General features: G+C 41.6%; 1 protein-coding gene across 1 annotated transcript; it reads right to left on the bottom strand.

The window, feature by feature from the left end:
* Positions 1–653: 653 nt before the first annotated feature.
* LOC115110155 (antigen WC1.1-like) lies at positions 654–17,045 on the bottom strand. Its single transcript, XM_029635562.2, has 8 exons — positions 16,749–17,045; positions 12,814–12,843; positions 12,113–12,433; positions 11,647–11,958; positions 11,050–11,346; positions 3,450–3,770; positions 3,137–3,274; positions 654–2,950 (listed from the first exon to the last, which is right to left on the bottom strand). Exons 1-8 carry the CDS (start codon positions 16,777–16,779, stop codon positions 2,694–2,696), a joined length of 1,707 nt encoding a protein of 568 aa, XP_029491422.2. The 5' UTR covers positions 16,780–17,045; the 3' UTR covers positions 654–2,693.
* Between the last annotated feature and the right edge of the window lie 306 nt (positions 17,046–17,351).

Below are 17,351 nucleotides of genomic sequence, written 5' to 3'. Positions count from 1 at the left end.
ACAATTTAGACAAGCTGGTGACTGGCTACAGCTGCAAAAGAAGATCCTTACTCTGGCCACCTGTGTTATTCTTCAACATCTTGGCGTACAATGTGTTTGTCATCTGGATGGCATTGAACCCAGATTAGAACAGAGGGAAGCTCCAGAGGAGATGGCTCTTTCTCCAGAGGAGGCAACATATCCCAAGGACCCCAGCTTCTGCAGCCGTCGTGAGGAAGATTCAGGTGGTGGTGCCCCATTTGCCCGGCCCACAGAACCAACAACTCCAATACCAGAAGTAAGTGTGAGTGATGATGTTGTGTGTGTGTGTGTGTCTGACTCTCCTGCCTTAGCCTGCTGTAACTATATATGTGAGTGAGTGAGATGTTAGTCAAATTCCTGAACTAAGTGTTTTCATCATTCTATATTGCAGCCGTTAGCAACAAGAAGAAGCGTTGCGATGTGTGTGGACCTAAGGACAGGAAGACACAGTACACATGCATCAAGTGCAAGAAATACATTTGCACCACACACACACAGTAAAACTCTGTCCCTCATGTGGTGTGTAGATCGGCCTTAATTTGTGTTTAATAGGGCAATTTATAATTTCCATAAAATACTACGTAAAATTTGCCTTTCCAATTTGTTCAATTCAAAGCAACAAACATCGATAGTGATGAAAACCTTGTTTCTTTTATGTTTGTTCAAGATAAACATGATTTATTCCACCAATGTCTTGATTATCTAATAAAACAAATCGTGCTGTTCATAAATGTGATCTACCAGGGATAAATGCCAAATTTGAACCATGTATGCTGTCTTTGTTTGTAATTGATATAAGTCAACTGTCACGGTCGTCCTTTGGATCGGAGGACCAACATGCGGCGTGGTATGTGTTTATCATTAATTTTAATAAAGAAAACACTGAAACACTATACAAAAACAGTAAAAAAATAACAACCGTGAAGCTAATGTGAACTGCGCTGAAACAAGCCATCAACATAGACAATCACCCACGAACAAACAGGGCAACCCAGGCTACCTAAGTATGATTCTCAATCAGAGACAACTAATGACACCTGCCTCTGATTGAGAACCATACTAGGCCGAAACATAGAAATACCCAAATCATAGAAAAACAAACATAGACTGCCCACCCCAACTCACGCCCTGACCATACTAAATAATGACAAAACAAAGGAAATAAAGGTCAGAACGTGACATCAACATCTAAGTAGTGAGTATTTTTACCTAAATTGTTATGGCTGTATTGTTTTAAAAAAAACAATAGCGTTGTGGGGCCATCAGACTCGCAAACGTTGGGTGAATAACAAAAACACCACACAAGGGTAAAAATATCTGTATTCCCAGTGATGTGAAATCCATAGATTAGGGCCTAATTCATTCATTAATTTCAATTGACTGTTTTCCTTAGATAAACTGTAACTCAGTAAAATCTTAGAAATTGTTGCATTTTTTGTTCAGTGTAATAAAGGAATTTCATGCATCTACTATCGCATTTGCAGACTAATGCAATATATGCTACTATTGCTAATGTGATGAGTAGATTTCAGTCATAATTTAGGTTAATCACATAACTCAATCACTGTAAGCAAAACAGATCATTCTGAACAATGCATTTCTGAGCGCGTAATGACATAGTGTAGGATTAAACAGAGACGTTTCTTCTCCTTTCTTTGCACAGGAAAAATGTTGCCTTTTTCTAAACACATTTTATGCAATTCTAATACACTTTATATGACTGGAGGAATAAGCAACATATTTTTCAATAGACAAAAATGAGTAGCCTGCTGACACTCACAAACAGATGAGTAAAAACAACTATCAACTATGTAACTATCTAATCTAGGCCTAGAAAAAAGAGAGTCACAAATTCTACAATATGACATCCATCTAGCCTGGAGGAGGGAATTAGTCTCCCCAAATGTTTGGGGATCCAATGATAAAGGCAAGTGAATGTGGTGCACTCATTGGGGATATGGTTGATGCTCTCCTCTGGTGCCAATAAGAGGCTACTGTTTACTCAAATGGGAGGTGAGAAGACAAATTAGAGCCATTTGCTTTCTAAGCCTACTAAACTTCTTTCCACTGACTGCTGCAACTCAACAATCAACTATTTTGTAGGCTATTTGCCGCCTGCTGCCCAAATGACTAATTTCAATAAAAACAGCTCATTTTTAAAAGAAGCTAATGAATCTCTATGGTCAAATCATATGGTGTAGTATTTGTAATGTTATTTATTTCTGTATAAGGCACAAGTAATTATATAGGTAATTTTGGAAATGTCATTCTATTGACATTAGGCGAAGCTTATCTTCCCCTAGCCTACCGGATGCGCCGCTTATGCCGACCATCAATGTATAAGTAGCAGGTGGATAAAACTGGCTGTGAGGCTTACAAGGCCGAGTTCAAATGTCGACATCAAATTCAAAGCAATCGGCGAACTGCCTAAATAGCTGACCTCAAGCAAGCTGTTGGGTACTGTCTCTGCTCAATGCTGAGAGAAAGGCACACAGGCCCTCCGAGCTAATTGCTGCGTAGTCCTAAAGCCAGCCCATAGATACGCTAAACAGCCGTTGCATTTTAATGGCGGATTTGAATGATTTTAGTCAACTTTTTTTTTAGCCTACTTTTAACTTTTTGGTCTTAAAGCTATACCCAACTGACACACCTGCCTGTGCTACAGCATTGTCCTAAGCAGAGACATTAACATAATCATTTTCATCATCTTCACTGTTCATTTTCTCATGAGACACCCCACAAACACCATTTCTTTGAGTGTTTCCGTCCTCGTTGTCATAGACGTCCTCTGATTTTCCATAGCTGTGCCCTTTATCCTTCTCATTTTTCTTTGCACCCTCCAGACCTCTCTGGTGACAGACGTTTCCAACATTAACATAGTCCTCTTCCTCTTCGTTGTCCTCCCCTCTGTTGTGTCTGTTGTCAAGACCTGTTGCATAACAGTTCGCTCATGAATATTCGTTACAGCAAACTCAAGGGGGAAAAAGCTTTACAAAGAAAATGATTTCAAAAGTATTTCGGCCGAATCTGAGATGCTGCTTTAACTTATCAGGCTCAAGGCATAAATCAAGTTCATATTCAGCCTTTGAGTTTACAGTATAGTGATATCACTTACATTCTCTCTGGCCAGTCTCTGTAGATGGCTTTCTGTTCATCCTCGTCCTCCAGCTGACTAGACAGATGGCTAGAAGAAGCAGAATTAGCAGTCCTACCCCACCAGTCCCTCCAGAGACAATGATGGGGACCATGAATGCTGAAGAAAATGTAGGTATTTTAAGGTTTAGATCTACAGATCAAGACTTGTAGATGGCAAATTCATAGGATATAAAAACAAACAAAAAAAGTGACACGAAGGATTATAAATCTTACAGTACTATGATTCTTCTCTCACAATTTTAAATGTGTTTTTTTAGCATGTTTTACTTTACCTCTAATGGTGACAGCTAGTTCACTATTACCCGAACTGAATGACCAGGTAGAGATGTTGACTCCATAGCTGCAGCTGTAGTTCCCCTGGTCTGTATACTCTGCAACAGGGAAGTGGAAGGAGGCAGAGTGGTTGACTGCTAGCTTAGTTTCAGTCCTGTTGGACCCAGAGAAGTCCAGATAGAAGAGGCCTCCAGGATACTGTGGCTGAATGGAGCAGGTGATGGAGAAGCTGTGGCCCCTGACCACCTCTGGCCCCTGAGGTTCCCAAAACATCCCTCCATTTGGAGGACTGAGAGAGATGTTGGGCTGTAGCAGGACCACTGGGAAGGAAGTAAACAGCAATTTGAAAGTCATGTGATTCCATATTCACACCTTGTAACTGAGAAATGTGTGTTGATGGACAAGGTAATCAGTCTCTCGTCCCTATCAAGGCTCTGAATTTTATATATATACAGTGAGCTCCAAAAGTTTTGGGACAGTGACAAATGTTTTGGCTTTGTACTCCAGCACTTTGGATTTGAAATGATACAATGAATATGAGGTTAAAGTGCAGACTGTCCACTTTAACTTGAGGGTTTATTCATCCATATCGGGTGAACAGTTTAGAAATGACAGCACTTCTGTACAACGTCCCCATTTTAGGGGACCAAAGGTATTGGGACAAATTCACCTGTCAAAATCTTTACAACACTTACCCATTCAAGGTTCTCTTCATTTTTACTATTTTCGACATTGTAGAATAGTGAAGATGTCAAAACTATGAAATAACACATGAAATCATGTAGTAAACAAAAAAAGTGTTAAACAAATCAAAATATATTTTATATTTGAAATTCTTCAAAGTAGCCACCCTTTGCCTTGATGACAGCTTTGCACATGCTTGGCATTCTCTCAACCAGCTTCATGAGGTTGTCACCTGGAATGCACTTAAATTAACAGGCGTGCTGTGTTAAGTTAATTTGTGTAATTTCTTTCCTTCTTAATGCGTTTGAGCCAATTAGTTATGTTGTGACAAGGTAGGGGGGTATACAGAAGATAGCCCTATTTGGTAAAAGACCAAGTCCGTATTATGGCAAGAACAACAGTCCATCATTACTTTAAGACTTTTCATTTTCCATTTGTTTTGTCTTTGTTTTCTACACACCTGGTTTCAATTCCCCCATTACATGTTCATTATTTAACCCTCTGTTTTCCCCCATGTTTGTGAGCGTGTTTGTTCTATTGTTCAGGCTGTTACTGACGGCCGATGTTTTGTTGCCGGGTTTTGTTATTTACACCCGTTTATTTCGTGGTACCGCTATTTTTCCCGCACTGTAGTATTGTGTTTATACTTGTGTTGTCTTGTATTAAATACCTTGTACACGCATCTCAGCTCTCCTGCGCCTGACTCCTTTCACCAGTTACCCACAGCCTTGACAATAAGCAAATAGGTAAACTGTGATATGACTAAAGAGTTAATCAGGGAGATTTTTCCACAAATAGACAGGTATTTTAATTTCCATGGTAGCAAGATCTTATCTATTTTTGCTAACTTTATATAAAATGTATTGGAGTGAGATCATTTCTTTCTTTGGGATTTGTATACCGAGTATGTCCACATCCCCGTCAGACCATTTTATTGGTAAACTACATGGTAATGTAAAAGTTGTATTTTTTTGTGATCAAATACGTAATATCAAAATTTGGTTTTAATCCAGGGAGGTTAGCAAAAGTATCTAGATCCCCTTTGAGGCTGTGGAGGGATTCTAATTGTGGGTTTAAAAGAAAATATGAATCATCAGCGTACAATGACACCTTTGTTTTTAAGCCACGGCTATCTAATCCATTAGTATTATTGTTAGATCCTATTTCAACAGCTAACATTTCAATGGCAATAATAAATACATGTCGATAGTGGACAACCTTGTTTTATACCTCTTGACAGTTTAAAACTTTCTGAGATGTAGCCATAATTGACTATTTTACACCTAGGGTTACTACTATACATAACTTTAACCCATTTTATAAGCGATTCTCCAAAATGTAAATATTCTAGGCATTTATATATACAATCCAATCGTACTTTATCAAAAGCCTTTTCAAAATCAGCTATGAAAACCATGACTGGTTTCCCCGATATTTCATAGTATTCTATTGTTTCCAGTGCTTGTCTTACATTATCTCCAATGATTCGTCCATGAAAAAAAATGTTTCTGATTAGGATGAATAATATCTGACAATAACTCCTTAATTCTATGCACCAAGCATTTAGCTAGAATTTTTGGTGTAAGAGGCCTCCAACTGTTTTAATGGACTGAATCTATCTATATATATATATACAGTGGGGAGTACAAGTATTTGATACACTGCCGATTTTGCAGGTTTTCCTACTTACAAAGCATGTAGAGGTCTGTAATTTTTATCATAGGCACACTTCAACTGTGAGAGACGGAATCTAAAACACAAATCCAGAAAATCACATTGTATGATTTTTAAGTAATTAATGTCATGGAATAAAATGCAAATTACTTACTTAAAAATCATACAATGTGATTGTCTGGATTTTTGTTTTAGATTCTGTCTCTCACAGTTGAAGTGTACCTATGATATAAATTACAGACCTCTACATGCTTTGTAAGTAGGAAAACCTGTCAAATCGGCAGTGTATCAAATACTTGTTCTCCCCACTGTATATCTATATATATACACACACACACACACACACACACACACCTTGGATCCTGTTTCAGTAATAATGAAAACAGACCTTCTTGTTGTGTGCTCAATAATCTAACGTTTATACAGGAGTGGTTATAATATGCTAATAATGGTCCTCTGAGTATATCAAAAGAGTTTGGAGTTTTCCTAGCCTTAAAGGCTTTAATTGCGTCAAGACCTTCCTCTGTAATTTGGCTTTCACATTAGTATTTCTGTACAGATGTTAATTTTACATTATTAATAGGAAGAAAATCCATACAATTAGCTTCGGTTAGCGGAAACTGAAACGAAAACATATTCTTAAAGTACTTTACTTCCTCTTTCAAAATATCATTCGGTGAATCATGTGTGACTCCTTCATTTGTAACAAGTTTTAATAAAAAGAATTGTAGCATTTCTATGTTGAAGATTGAAAAATAATTTGGTACATTTTTCTCCATATTCCATCCAGTTCGCTTTATTTTTTATAATATATTACACTGGATCTTTCTTGAATAATTTTCTCCATTACTTTTTCCTCAAACTTATTCTGTGCCTCTATGGTACAGTTTTTATTGCTATCTAACTGTACTGTTAGATCTACATTTATTTTGTTTTATAGATGAGTACTGAATTGCATGGCCCCCAAAGGCACATTTAAACGTGTCCCATACAATAAGGGGATCTGCTGTACCTATGTTATGTTGGAAAAAGTAAGTTATAAATTCTTCTGTCCTAGTTATAAACAAGTTATCATGCAGTAGGCTTTGGTTCAATTTCCAAAATCCTCGCCCACGTGAAAATTCTGTAAGAGTAATATATATGCCAACTATGTGATGATCCGGCCGCATTCTGTCCCCTATCAACACTTTTGGTGCCAGAGAGAATGACATAAGAAAGTAATCAAGACGACTAGCTTAATTAAGCCTCCGCCATGTATATCTCACTAGGTCAGGGTATTTAAGCTTCCATATATCCACTAATTCTAAAATGACAATCACGATTTCCTTAAGTGTCTCACGGCCGTTGAAAGAACTGGACCAAGGTGCAGCGTGGTGAGCGTACATATTCTTTTATTTAGAAAAGACGCCGAACAAAACAATAAACACTACAAATCAAACCATGAAGCTAGAGGATATGTGCCATAAACAAAGTCAACTTCCCACAAAGACAGGTGGGAAAAGGGCTACCTAAGTATGGTTCTCAATCAGAGACAATGATAGACAGCTGTCCCTGATTGAGAACCCTACCCGGCCAAAACATAGAAATACAAATAATAGAACATAGAATACCCACCCCAATTCACACCCTGACCAAACCAAATAGAGACATAAAATGATCTCTAAGTTCAGGGCATGACAGTACCCGCCCCCCAAAGGTGCAGACTCCAAACGCAAAACCTGAACCTATAGGGGAGGGTCTGGGTGGGCATCTATCCGCTGTGGCGGCTCAGGTGCGGGAAGCAGACCCCGCTCCACTACTGGCTCACCCCACTTTGGTGGCACCTCTGGTGCGGGGACCCTCGTCACCGACCCTGGACTGTGGACCCTCGTAGCGGGCCCCGGACTGGGGACCCTCGTTGCGGGCCCCGGACTGGGCACCCTTGTTGCGGGCCACGGACTGGGCACCCTTGTTGCGGGCCACGGACTGGGCACCCTTGTTGCGGGCCACGGACTGGGCACCCTCGTTGCGGGCCACGGACTGGGCACCTTCGTTGCGGGCCACGGACTGGGCACCCTCGTTGCGGGCCACGGACTGGGCACCCTCGTTGCGGGCCACGGACTGGGCACCCTCGTTGCGGGCCACGGACTGGGCACCTTCGTTGCGGGCCACGGACTGGGCACCCTCGTTGCGGGCCACGGACTGGGCACCTTCGTTGCGGGCCACGGACTGGGCACCCTCGTTGCGGGCCACGGACTGGGCACCCTCGTTGCGGGCCACGGACTGGGCACCTTCGTTGCGGGCCCCGAACTGGGCACCCTCGCTGCGGGCCCGGACTGGATGCAGTCTCTGGAGGCTCCGGACTGGAGGCCGTCGTTTAAGGCTTTGTGCCATAACTACTCTTTGGAGGCTTTGTGCCATGGATCATCACTGCAGGCTTCTTGCAATGGATCCTCACTGAAGGTTTTGTGCCATGGATCATCACTGTAGGCTTCGTGCCATGGCTCATCACTGTAGGCTTCTGCCATGGATCACTGGAGTAGAGAGACACACGGGAGGCCTGGCTCTGGGAGCAGGCACAGGACTCACCAGGCTGGGAAGACATACAGGAGGCTTAGTTCTTGGCAGAGGCACCGGATAGACTGGGCCGTGGAGGCGACTGGCGGTCTCGAGCGCAGAGCTGGCACAACCCGTTCTGGCTGGATGCCCACTTCCACCCGGCAAATGCGGGACGCTGGCACAGAGCACACCGGCCTGTGAATACTCACTCGAGACACCGTGCGCATCACCCCATAGCACGGTGCCTGACCAGTCACATGCTCGCCACGGTAAGCACGGGGAGTTTGCCCAGGTCTGAATCCTGACTCTGCCACACTCCCCGTGTGCCCCCAAACATTTTTTTTGGAGTGGCCTCCCGGTCTTTAGTGCCAGCTGTGACCCTGTGTAAACCTGGGCCTTCTTTCTCGCTGCCTCCACCTTCCTCTCTGCTTCCAGCTGCTCCCACGATAGGCGATCCTTTCCCGCCAGGATCTCCTCCCATGTCCAGGATCCCTTGCCATTTAGGATGTCCTACCATGTCCAGTCCTCCTGAACACGCTGCTCCCCCTTACCATGCTGCTTGGTCCGTTTGTGGTGGGAAGTTCTGTCACGGCCGTTGAAAGAACTGGACCAAGGTGCAGCGTGGTGGGCGTACATATTCTTTCATTTAGAAAAGACGCTGAACAAAACAATAAACACTACAAAAAAAAAGTGGCGCTAGAGGCTATGTGCCATAAACAAAGTCAACTTCCCACAAAGACAGGTTGGAAAAGGGCTACCTAAGTATGGTTCTCAATCAGAGACAACGACAGACAGCTGTCCCTAATTGAGAACCCTACCCAGCCAAAACATAGAAATACAAATAATAGAACATAGAATACCACACCCCAAATCAGACCCTGACCAAACCAAATAGAGACATAAAAATAATCTCTAAGGTCAGAGCGTGACAAAGTGCCTGAGGGTGATAGTTTGTAGGGTGATTTCCTTTACGGTCCATTGAGGTATTTTAAAACCCTATTAAAATCCCCCACCATGATAATAGAGTCTACTGTTGCTTATAGAGTTGATACATTCTTCATATCATCGCCCCTTTTGAATTTCTGGGAGAAATATATTTCGCCCCCCAGTCCTTTTTCCACAAAACTTCAAATTGTTGAATGAGTTTCCTGTAAACAATAGATATTATTTTCCTTCTCTTTTAGCCAGGTAAATACCGATCGTCTGTACTTATTATCTGCTAAGCCATTATAACTGGCTATACTTATTTCACCACTTACCATAATGAGTCAAAAGTTTCAATTCTATTTATCAAAATATATGTTTGTAAAAGTACCATCAAAAAGTAACATGATGAATGAGTGTCTATGTAGCTGTACCACGATATTTGCATGGCTAATAAATAAACCTCCAATTCCAGGGGCTAAAACCCCTACTCACCCCGAGTTGGGTTGTCATCCCAATGCCAGGCAGACCAACCCCCGGATCCCACAGCCCCGGAGAGACTGGGACCTATATCCTTCGAAAAGAGCACAGTGCCACCCGCAGAAGAGAGGCAGATCAACCGCCAAACGCATTTCCATCGCCCTAACCTCGATTTGTATTATATATAGTCATCACAAAATCTCTATATATTTTAAAATCCTGTTTCTTATTTTCCATAATTAGCTATTAATAGTTGCAGTAATTTATGCAAAGGATTTTTTTTACCTCTCACCAGTCTCACCATTACCAAAATTACAGTATGGCAAGCAGTTATTATATTAGCAAACAATTATTGGGAATCATCCTGTATTGTCTCTAACATCTTTTACTCCCTCGCAAGAGTTGTGGGATACACACTCACACACTCAACCCCTTTCCCCCACAACAACCATAGACTCAGATTCTCAGCAGTTGCACCATCCCAGAGCCCAAATCAAGAAAGGTCTTGATTTGCAAATGCATATACAGTTGCAGCTGTATGAGAAGGGGCAGAAATGGGGAGATTTGATGAACCATTGTCACATCCTAGATGATGGAGGTCAGATATACCCCCTTCCCCTGAAACACCCACAACATGGTCCCCTGTAGTGGTCATTTCCCAAGCATCTCCATGCAGTCAGACCTTTGATTTTGTGCCACCAGGGCCACAATAATACGCCCAATAGAAATTAATGGTAAGTGCATTGTGTCATTTTGGATATACCTTTATTTTAAATGAGAATAGAATATGTTTCTAAACACTTCTACATTAATGTTCTACCATGTTTACGGATAGTCCTGAATAAATTGTGAATAATGATGAGTGAGAAAGTTAGACACAAATATCATACCCCACATAATAATCTGAAACACAAACAAAACAAACAGCAAATGCATCCAGCAAGTTTGTAGAGTCACAAGCGTGATGTAATCATTGCATGCTAGGAATATGGGACCAAATACTCAACTTTTGATTACTTTAATACACATACTGTATAAGTGAATTTGTCCCAATACTTTTGGTCCCGTAAAATGCGTGGACTAGATCCAAAAAGTACTGTAATTTCTAAATGGTTCCCTGATATGAATAAACATACCCTTAAATTAAAGCTGACGGTCTGCACATTCACCTCAGTCATTGTATCATTTCAAATATAAAGTGCTGGAATACAGAGCCAAAACAAAATATTTGTCACTATCCCAATACTTTTGGAACTCACTGTAGATTAAGCAACACTTGTTTCCCAACTACCACCTCACCTTTAGTAATGTTGCTGTAAGGGGAGCTGATGGCTTGGCTGTTGGAGAGGGTTCTGTAGAGACAGCGGTAACTGCCCTGGTGTGAAGCATCCATCTTAAACTTTGTTAAAGTAGCCCTGGGCTGTGAGGATCCAACGGTCACGGTCATGATGGAGTCTCCATTCAGATAGAAGATGAACTCCACAGCATTACAGAGGATACGGGATGGAAGAGTGCAGGTGAGTTGGACCTCCTCTCCTTGCAATAAGGCAGAATGTGATTGGTTTGTGGAGAGTGAAGGCGTCTGCAAGACAACACCTGTTGGTCGAAGACATGTAGTTTAGTTAGGCAACAGTAATCACAACCTATCTACTGGGTCTTCATACTGTATTAGACACCTGCTCTGATCTAGGCTGCCCCCATCTGGTCACATAGCACCAAGTCTGGCATGGGTTAAGATTCTTTGTGCAACAGTCAAGTCTCCACTAGGTGGCAGAGCAGGCTATAATACTGCAGTAATATGCTTTTTAGGATTTTCTCTCTGATGAGACATTTTTGCACAATTCAAACCATTCAAACCAAAACTCAAGTCTAGACAAGGAAAAGAGACTCCCTTACCTGTACAAATAACACCTGCGTCGTTACCATGACGACAGTTATGTGTTCCTCCTGTGTGTGGGCACTGTGTGATGGAGCACTCACTGCCAGAGCAGCCGACATCATCCTGCCAGATGGGCCCACTGCCCTGACCAAAGTAAGCCCTCTCTGGGGCACTAACAGCTCTCCCACAGCCAAGCTGTCTGCATGCCACAGCAGAGTCATTCAAATCCCATATGTCATTACACACGGTTCGCCAGTGACCAATTTGATAGACCTCCACCCTCCCAGAGCAGAGGTCACTCCCATTGACCAGTCTGATATTATGTTTAACTAGGAATTAAAGAAACATTTTAAACATTTGACAATGTGGGAGAAAATAAATGCATTTCAGTATGTTCAACTAAATCATTGCCAAGTTGACACACGTATAATCATTTTATTTTGACTTTCATTAACCACAATAGCAACACAGAGGGGCTTTTACCTGAGCAGACAACTTTGGCATCTTGCGACTGTAAACAGTCATGGTGTTTCAATCCTCCATGTGAGCATTCTGTGAGGGAGCTCTCACTGCCTTTACACCCAACATCATCCAGCCAAGTTGGCCTGCCACCACTACCCTGACGTAAGTGGACACTACTTTGGACACTCACAGCCCTCCCACAGCCCAGCTGGCCACACACCACATTGGCATCGTCGACGTCCCACTTCTGACCACACACTCTTCCCCACTGGCCCTCGTAAAGAATCTCCACTGTCCCAGAGCAGCGACTAGTGCCATTGACCAGCCTGATCTCTTCACCAGCTCACAAAGAGGAAAAGAGATGATAGGAAAAATGATGAATGGCATATAATGGCATATAAGCAAATATGCCATTTAACACTGCCAGTTGTCAAAAGTGTTCTATTAAAAATGGTTTCAAATGTGTTAATTAACCTTTTTGGACTTTAACAGCACCTTTGAGACTTGTGTTCACATATATTTTTTTATTTAACTAGGCAAGTTAGGTAAGAACAAATCCTTACTTACAATGACAGCCTAGGAACAGTGGGTTAACTGCCTTGTTCAGGAGCAGAATGACATATTTGTACCTTGTCAGCTCGGGGATTCGATCTAGCAACCTTTCGGTTACTGGCCCAATGCTTTAACCACTAAGCTACCTGCCGCCCCACAGGAATACTTACCAGCCAATGAAGATTTGACCATTTGATGAGCTGTTGGGGAGAAACACAGACAACCAAAACATTTCAATTAAACACAAATTTACTGAGGTTGCCATTTCTAAATGGATAACAGCTTATTAATAATGTCAATTAAAAAATCCTACATTTTTTACATGTAAGTTTTCTCACCATTTATGAATTGTTATTGCTATATTTGTAAATGTTAGTACGCTGTATATAGACAGTTATTTACATATTTATAAACTATTTTAAACATAAACCAGGCAAGCAAACATTATTTGCATATGCTGTTGTGATATTTACACCATCTGTAAAGCCAGATAGTTGGGTCTATATCGAGTTCAAGGATTTCCTTTATGAAACTGCCCTGAAACTGCCCTGTGTCTCAGGTACATTAGTGAACTTGTAGTGGTTGACATTTGCCCGACTCTCACAGACTTCTGTTTAGTATACAGATAAAAGAATGTATCAGTTTCACACAAAATGGCCTAATTCCTTTGTTTAAAAATCAGCTAGTCCTGCTTTCTGCTAAATGCTATTAATGACTCTCAATACTTTATTTTGTGAAATTGTTTCTCCACTTGATGTTGACTTATGTTATTTCCTGATATAAAATGTCAGCAGTGTTGAGGAAGCTACTCTGAAAATATAGTTTAGCTTGCTACCAGCTACTTCACAGGGGACAAAATAACGACATCAATGCCAACACGGAGAATAAACAGAGGAAGCAGACAGATAAAGGGGAGCCAATGAAATAATGATGGAGTTCAGGTGGGTCCAATAAGGCTGTGCGCGTAATGAAGGGGACAGGTGTGCGTAATGATAGGCAGTCTGGCGCCCTCGAGCCCAGGAAAGGGAGAGCGGGAGCAGGCATGACAGCTACCAGTGGGAGAATCAATTTTACAGACTCGGTCAGGGACAGGTTGAAAAAGTCAGTGAAGACAATTGCCAGTTGGTCAGCGCATACTCGGAGTACACGTCCTGGTAATCCATCTGGCCCTTGGGCCTTATGAATGTTGACCTGTTTAAAGGGTTTAGTCACATCGGCAACGGAGAGCGCAATCACACAGTTGTTTGGAACAGCTGACGCTCTCATGCATGCTTCAGTGTTGTTTGCCTCGAAGCAAGCATAGAAGTAATGTAGCTCATCTGGTAGGCTCGTGTCACTGGGCAGTTCTCGCCTGTGCTTCCCTTTGTAGTCTGCAATAGTTTGCAAGCCCTGCCACATCCGACAAGCATCTGAGCCGGTCTAGAATCTTAGTGCTGCATTGACGCTTTGCCTGTTTGATGGTTCGTCGGAGGGCATGATTTCTTATCAGCTTCCGAGTTAGAGTCCCACTCCTTGAAAGCGGCAGCTCTACCCTTTAGCTCAGTTTGGATATTGCCTGGAATCCATGGCGTCTGGTTGGGGTATGTACGTACAGTCACTGTGGGGACGACGTCATCAATGCACTTATTGATGAAGCCAGTGACTGATGTGGTGTACTCCTCAATACCATCGGAAGAATCCCGGATCATATTCCAGTCTGTGCTAGCAAACCCGTCCTGTAACTTAGCATCTACATAATTTGACCACTTCTTTATTGACAGAGTCACTGGTGCTTCCTGTCTCCCACTCACTCTCGTCGTTCTTAGCATCTTATCCTGCTGGACCTCTCAAGCTGGACCTTTCTCGAGGAGAGAGAAAAACCTCCATCCTTAGGAGGCCGACCACAGGTCCTGGACCTTCGCCTTTAATGGAAAGAACTGGTGAAATGGGAAATATCACATTTACATAAGTATTCAGCCCCTTTACTTAGTACTTTGTTGAAGCATTGTTGGCAGCGATTACAGCCTCGAGTCTTCTTGGGTATGAGGCAACAAACTTGGTACACCTGTATTTGAGGAGTTTCTCCCATTCTTCTCTTCAGATCCTCTCAATCTCTGCCAGGTTGTTTGGGGAGTGTCGCTGCAGAGCTATTTTCAGATCTCTCCAGAGATGTTTGATTGGGCTCTGGCTGGGCCAATCAAGAACATTCAGAGACTCGTCTCAAAGCCACACCTGCATTGTCTTGGCTGTGTGGTTAGGGTCATTGTCCTTTTGGATGGTGAACCTTCACCCCAGTCTGAGGTCCTGAGTACTCTGGAGCAGGTTTTCATCAAGGATCTCTCTGTACTTTGTTCTGTTCATCTTTACGTTGATCCTGACTAGTCACCCAGTCCCTGCCGCTGAAAAAAATCCCTGCAGCATGATGCTGCCATCACCATGCTTCACCGTAGGGAGGGTGCCAGGTTTCCTCCAGACGTGACGATAGGCATTCAGACCAAAGAGTTCAATCTTGGTTTTATCAGACCAGAGAATCTTGTTTCTCATAGTCTTGGAGTCCCTTAGGTGCCTTCTGGCAAACTCCAAGCGGGATGTCATGTGCCTTTTACTGAAGAGAGGCTTCCTTCTGGCCCCTCTACCATAAAGGCCTGATTGTTGGAGTGCTGCATAGATGGTTGTCCTTCTGGAAAGTTCTCCCATCTCCACAGAGGAACTCTGGAGCTCTGTGAGAGTTAGCATTGGGTTCTTGGTCACCTCCCTGAGTTTGGCTCTAGGAAGTGTTTTAGTGGTTCTAAACTTTTTCCGTTTAAGAATTATGGAGTCCCTGTGTTCTTGGGGACCTTCAATTCTGCAGAAATGTTTTGGTACGTTTCCCAGATCTGTGCCTCGACACAATCCTGACTAGGAGCTGTACGGACAATTCCTTCTACCTCATGTTTTGGTGTTTGCTCTGACATGCACTGTCAAATGTGGGACCTTATATAGACAGGGGTGTGCCTTTCCAAATCATGTCCAATCAATTGACTTTCCCAGAAGTGGACTCAAATCAAGTTCTAGATACATCTCAAGGATGATCAATGGAAACAGGATGCACCTGAGCTCAATTTAGAGTCTTATAGCAAAGGTTCTGAATACTTATGTAAATAAGGTATCTGTTTTTGACTTTTTTTATACATTTGCAAAAATTCTAAAAACCTGTTTTCACTTTTTCAATATAGTGTATTCTGTGTAGATTGACGAGGATATTTTTTATTTAATACATTTTAGAATAAGCCTGTAACCTAACAAAAGGTGGAAAAGGGGAAGGCGTCTGAAAACTTTCCCATTCATTCAATTAACTGGGAAATGTACAAAAATTGAATTCTAATTGAATTCCAATTCAAAACAGTCCAAACACTTAAATTCCAATTCTAAAACTTGAAGATTGAATTCATTTCAAAATTTCAACAATGTAAATTCTCCACTTCATGAGTTAATTCAAGAATTGAAATTGACCCCAACCCTATGCCTGTTTAACTTTGGTTTGCCATTTCAAATAAAAGTGTGACTTGAAAGACGATTCTAGACCATTAATAAATATGTAAACTATGATATCACTAGGGAATTAATCAGTGTAATATTTTGCGTAGATGGACCGGAGTTATCCTCTCCACAGTTTCAAGATCCTATTTTGCCACATTTTCTATCAAAGTTAATAATTGCAAAATTGCTCAACTTTTACAGTATAGGTCCACAAAGCACACATATATTTAACTTTGAAGTCACAGTTGTGTGAGCCAAGAAAGCAGACATGAGAACTAGAAATTAATCCTTTGTTATAGGTCAGTTTGATTTTGTGACTGTCTACCAAGTCGCTCGTGAGCAATATCATCAATTCATGGAGACCAAAATCCACAAATTTAGCACGTTAAAATTCCATTGCAGTCATAAGAATATCCAGTACATAAATCATAGCCTATTGAAACAAGGCTAAGCTAGAAAGGAACAATATAATACTGCACTTGGATATAGCAGAAGTCACAGAGACAACAGATACCAATCTATATATAGAGTCTATTCTTATTCATGTGAGGCACTTGAAAGACCTTCCTTTATGGCAACTTAGTTATTGTAATACAGAAAGACTCACCTAATGCCATAAAGAGTAGAATTGTCACCATCTTGATCCTTGTAATGTCCTCCAATATCAGGTATGATTCTCACCAATACTTGGCAGTAAATTGCAATTTACCCCAGATTTAACTATTTTCAAGTTACAATACAATGGACTCAACTATTAATACAACCAAAATTCTGCTGAACCGAAATTGAGAGTTAAATTACCATGGTCTGGCAATGCTAAATCCATGTAGAATAATCAATGTGTGATCTTCTACACACTTTCAGAGTCACACAGCCACAAAACAGGAAATCCTGGCCCACTACTGTATTTAGTCTCTGGTCTGGCCACCAATTCCACTAAACTGAGCTCAACACTGAGCTCAAAGCCACAAACATCATTTTTTTCCTTTTTTTTTTTTACAAATAATATGAAACCCATAAAACACGAAATTTAACTGAGGGGCCAATAAGAAATGCACAGAAAGTAAAAAAATAAGTCACCCCCCCAAACAAAAATTGTAGTACATTTACATTTAAGTCATTTAGCAGACGCTCTTATCCAGAGCGACTTACAAATTGGTGCTTTCACCTTATGACATCCAGTGGAACAGCCACTTTACAATAGTGCATC

This window comes from Oncorhynchus nerka, linkage group LG26 (genome assembly GCF_034236695.1).
Source record: "Oncorhynchus nerka isolate Pitt River linkage group LG26, Oner_Uvic_2.0, whole genome shotgun sequence".
Classification (NCBI taxonomy): domain Eukaryota; kingdom Metazoa; phylum Chordata; class Actinopteri; order Salmoniformes; family Salmonidae; genus Oncorhynchus; species Oncorhynchus nerka.
Note: the sequence above shows the minus strand (reverse complement) of the source record. Positions and strands in the feature narration are given on the sequence as shown.

What these genes read in the sequence shown, in the direction of transcription:
- LOC115110155 (XM_029635562.2), bottom strand. Translation starts at nt 16,779, where the DNA reads ATGGTGACAATTCTACTCTTTATGGCATTAG. An exon ending in GGTCAAATCTTCATTGGCTG is followed by an intron (nt 12,434 to 12,813) that starts GTAAGTATTCCT and finishes CCTCTTTGTGAG; the next exon opens with CTGGTGAAGAGATCAGGCTG. An exon ending in CGCAGGTGTTATTTGTACAG is followed by an intron (nt 11,347 to 11,646) that starts GTAAGGGAGTCT and finishes TTCGACCAACAG; the next exon opens with GTGTTGTCTTGCAGACGCCT.